General features: G+C 37.1%; 1 protein-coding gene across 1 annotated transcript in view; it reads left to right on the top strand.

Moving 5' to 3' along the window:
* The window catches only part of LOC103581167 (cytochrome P450 3A8-like), a gene marked incomplete at its 3' end in the record, with an annotated part of 20,123 nt that extends 16,325 nt beyond the window's left edge, over nucleotides 1-3,798 (top strand). The window contains exons 8-9 of the mRNA XM_008563061.1: nucleotides 165-292; nucleotides 3,732-3,798. Of these exons, the coding sequence (XP_008561283.1) occupies nucleotides 165-292; nucleotides 3,732-3,798 (195 nt within the window). The remainder of the gene's footprint in view (nucleotides 1-164; nucleotides 293-3,731) is intronic.
* Nucleotides 3,799-4,368: the final 570 nt, after the last annotated feature.

Raw genomic sequence — 4,368 nt, 5'->3', positions numbered from 1 at the left:
AGCCATTGGCCTGAGAGGCTGAACAAAGGTCATAGAGGGAATGACTTCTGGTTGACCTGCCTGATGTCTTTTAGTTTTTTGTTTGGTAGAGAAGTTTATAATTGCTCTAGGTAAATTTTGCCTTTTCACTATAATTTATGTTTTCTCTTTTCCTTTCCCAACAGTACTCTTTCCATTCCTTACTCCAATTTTTGAAGTATTAGATATCTCTATGTTTCCAAGACATGTTACAGAATTTTTTAAGGATTCTGTAAAAAAGATGAAAGAAAGTCGCCTCAAAGATAAACAAAAGGTAAAATCTGGTGGTAGTTACATCAAGATGCTCTTTTTCCGATAATTTATTGGGATGTATACCTATGAATTGTGTACTTCTCTTTACACAAAAGTTAGATAGAGAANTATTATATTTATATGTATTACATGTATTACATATGTATTATATTTATCCTTACTACTGTTTCTTGAACAGCAAAATTAATTAAAGCAGGAGACTATGGTCTGGTTAATGCAAAGATACTCTAGTCCAATGGATAACAGGATAAGAGGTCATGGATTTTAGTCCTGTACCTTTGGTCACTCCAAAGAGGCAGAAGGGGACCCTGATCTAAGTGCTACAGTGGGGGCCACTACGTGTGAACATGCCCTTGCCAAGCCATTGGCCTGAGAGGCTGAACAAAGGTCATAGAGGGAATGACTTCTGGTTGACCTGCCNGCACGGCTCACAGGATCGCGCTGTCTCCTGGCGCGGCCGCTCAGACCCGACGCCATCTTAGGAAACTAGCTACAGGATTTTTATAAATGTCCTTTATTAGGTTGAGGAATTCCCTTCTATTAGTAGTTTGTTGATTGTTTTGTTTTAACCACTAAATGGTGTTAGATTTTGTCAAATGCTTTTCCTGCTTCTATTGAGATGATTGTGTGGTGTTCGTTTTTTCTTTTATTAATATGGTGTATTACATAATCTTGCACTTTTAGGATCAACCACACATGCTAATGTATATAATTCTATTTATATGTTGCAGGATTCACTTTGTGAGTATTTTGTTGAGAATTTGTGCACCCATATTTATAGTACATATTAATCTCTAGTTTTCTTTTTCTGTGATACCTTTGCCTGGTTTTAGTATCAGGGTAACCTTTGCCTTATGGAATATTTTGAAGTGTTCCTTCCTCTTCAACTTCTTGTAAGTGTTTTTAAAGAGTTAGTATTAGTTCTTCTTTAAATATGAGCATATTTCAAAAAGCTTTTGGAAAAACAGAATTAAAAGATAATAAGAATCATCCCTTGAACTTTTTGAAGTGCCCTTATATTTGGTAGAATGCACCATTGAAACCATGTGGGCCTGAGCATTTCTTTGTTGGTAGTTTTTGATTACTAGCTTGATCTCTTTAGATGTTGTAGGTATATTCAGATTGTCTATTTTTTTTTTTTGAGTCAATCTCTGTAGTTTGTGTCTTTTGAGGAATTTGTCCATTTTTTCTGAGTTTTCTAATTTATACAATTGCTCTAAAACTACAATTGTTAATAGAGTTCCTTTCTAATCATTTTTATTTTTAAAATATCAGTAGTAATTATCCCTCTTGTGTTTCTGATGGTAGTAACCTGAGTCATTTATTTTTTTACTTGGTCAATCTAACTAAAGTTTTGCTAATTTTGAAGATAATTTAAAAGAACCAGCTTTTGGTTTCATTGACTTTTTGGTGTTGTTTTTTATTATCTATTTCATTAATTTCTACTTTAGGCTTTATTAGTTTATTCCTACTGCTTGATTTAGATTTAATTTGCTGTTCTTATTTTTAGTGTGTCATGGTGGAAAGTTAGATACCTGATTTAAGTTCCTTCTTTTTAGAAAAGAAAGACTTAGGCATTTGCACCTATAAATTTCCCTCAGAGCATTACTTTTCTGACATTTCATAAGTTTTGGCAAATCGTGTCTTCATTTTTTTTTTTTTTTTCATCTCAGTACAATATCTAATTGCTGTTTTGATTTCTCCTTTAGGTATTAGTTATTTAGGAATGTATTTAATTTCCACATATTTATGAGTTTCCCAATTTTCTTTTGCTGATTTATTTCTAGTTTCATTCCATGCTAGTTAAAGGACATGTGCTGTATTTATTTATGCTTCCTACAGTTTCTTGAACAGCAAAATTAATTAAAGCATCAGACTATGGTCTGGTTAATGCAAAGATACTCTAATCCAATGGATAAAAGTCTAAGAGGTCATGGATTTTAATCCTGGACCTTTGATCACTCCAAAGAGGCAGAAGGGGACCCTGATCTAAGTGCTACAGTGGGGGCCGCTATGTGTGAACATGCCCTTGCCCAGTCATTGGCCTGACAGCCTGAACAAAGGTCATAGAGGGAATGGCTTCTGGTTGAGCTCCCTGGTGTCTTTTAGTTTTTTGATTGGTAGAGAAGATTATAATTGCTCTAGGTAAATTTTGCCTTTTCACTATAAATACCTTTTTCTCTTTTCTTTTCCCAACAGTACTCTTTCCATTCCTTACTCCAATTTTTGAAGTATTAAATATCTCTATATTTCCAAGACATGTCACACAATTTTTTAAGGATTCTGTAAAAAGGATGAAAGAAAGTCGCCTCAAAGATAAACAAAAGTTAAAATCTGGTGGTAGTTACATGAAGATGCTCTTTTTCTGATAGTTTATCGGGATGTATACCTATGAATTGTGTACTTCTCTTTACACAAAAGTTAGATAGAGAACTCTAAAAAGTAAAAGGTAGATAGAGTACTCTAGATTTAGAGCAGGAGCATTTTTACATTTGAGCGGCAATGAAGAGGTGGAGGTTGGGGAAGGAAATATGAGAATGAGACTGAGAAACAGCATTTAAAATGTAGTAATAGGCATGATGATTGGTATGTCGTGGCATAAATACTATTGAGAGAAGAACTTTACTACTTCTCTTTCCTTCAAAATAGGATCAAAATTACTGTTTAAAAATTATTTTAGTGATATTATAATTTCCTCAAATCATAGATTGGTAAAGAATCATTTCCGTTTCAAGCCTCTTCTTTTACACACTCTCCAGTGGAAGGCCTGTTGAGACAGCCCCCTGGTGGAGTACAGTCTGTGTTAAGTTTGAGACTCTTATGGCCTGGAGTGGGCATGGGTCTTCTGTGGGCATCGATTCTGCAAGCTGGCTATCCCAGCTTAGTCTTTATGAGGCTTGGATGGCAGCACAAGGATGTCTGCAGGTAAGGGAGGCAGGATTGGGCACCCCAGGTGTCACTAAAGATTGTATAGAGTCCTGGGAGGGTAAAGTATTTGAAGATGCTTGCATACCAGCTTCCCATGAGCTCTGGAAATGTCAGGAGATTGATGCATGTGGCCATTGGTTAAGAATTAAGGCCATAGAACAAAAAGGGTTGAAGTGTGGGACTTCTTCCTGAGGAAGCAGGTATGACAGGAGAAGGAGCAGGCAACTGTTTGGCCAGGAAACTGTGTCCAAAAGCCAGAGAAGCTGAGGATCAGGGAGAGGAAGGACAAAAAAGTTGTTAAGCACAATAGATGGATTCTCTCAGGGAAACATCCTAGTCTCCGAGATTTGTAGATGGATGTTTTTGTTCACTGGTGACTCAGGCAATACAAGGTAGACTTCTGCACTTCAAGTGACAATGTTCTCAGAAGGAAGGTGAAGGACTGTGCTCCTGATTCACTTCGAACTTTACACGTGACTGCTTGTCATTGAAACTTCTCTTTCTGCTTCCAGCATCGAGTAGATCTTCTTCAGCTGATGATTGACTCCCAGAATTCTGAAGAAACACAGTCCCGTAAAGGTAACCAAAGAGTGCTTCAGGGATCTGCTGATAGGGAAGCTTGAGCTAGAGGGTTGTTGTGAAAAATGTGCTGGAAGTTTTCCAGGTAGATGGGAATTTCTGCCAAGTTACAGAAAGACACATGTTGGGATGTTACTAATGGTAGCCAGAGGCATTTGCTAGAAGCACACAGGAATAACTATGTTCAGAGGTTGAAAGGCAACCGTAAACAAGAACTTCATGGCTGGTAGTCAGCCAGTTGTCTGTGAATCACCCACATGAGAACAAATGCTGATTCTCAGCCTCATCCAGTCCCACTGAACCAGAATGTGTGCCTTGAAACTTGCAGCTAGACATCAAATCAGGAGGCACACTCTTCCCAATAGTGGTGATATTAACTAAGAATGCTTGGTGAAAATGTGTTCACTAGCTTAACTTACTGTAAAGTTCTGTTTTTCCTTTTGTAATTAATAAGTACCTCGTGGGGGAAACCTTTGAGACTGTGTAAACATCCTGTTCCTCTTGCAAGTTTTACCTACGAGTTTTATCATTCATGGATGATATTTGAGTGAAACCGTTATGATCATTGCA

Source organism: Galeopterus variegatus, unplaced genomic scaffold, assembly GCF_000696425.1.
Source record: "Galeopterus variegatus unplaced genomic scaffold, G_variegatus-3.0.2 Scaffold12490, whole genome shotgun sequence".
Classification (NCBI taxonomy): Eukaryota; Metazoa; Chordata; class Mammalia; order Dermoptera; family Cynocephalidae; genus Galeopterus; species Galeopterus variegatus.
The sequence above is the reverse complement of the archived record's forward strand: the minus strand, read 5'-3'. Positions and strand labels throughout refer to the sequence as shown.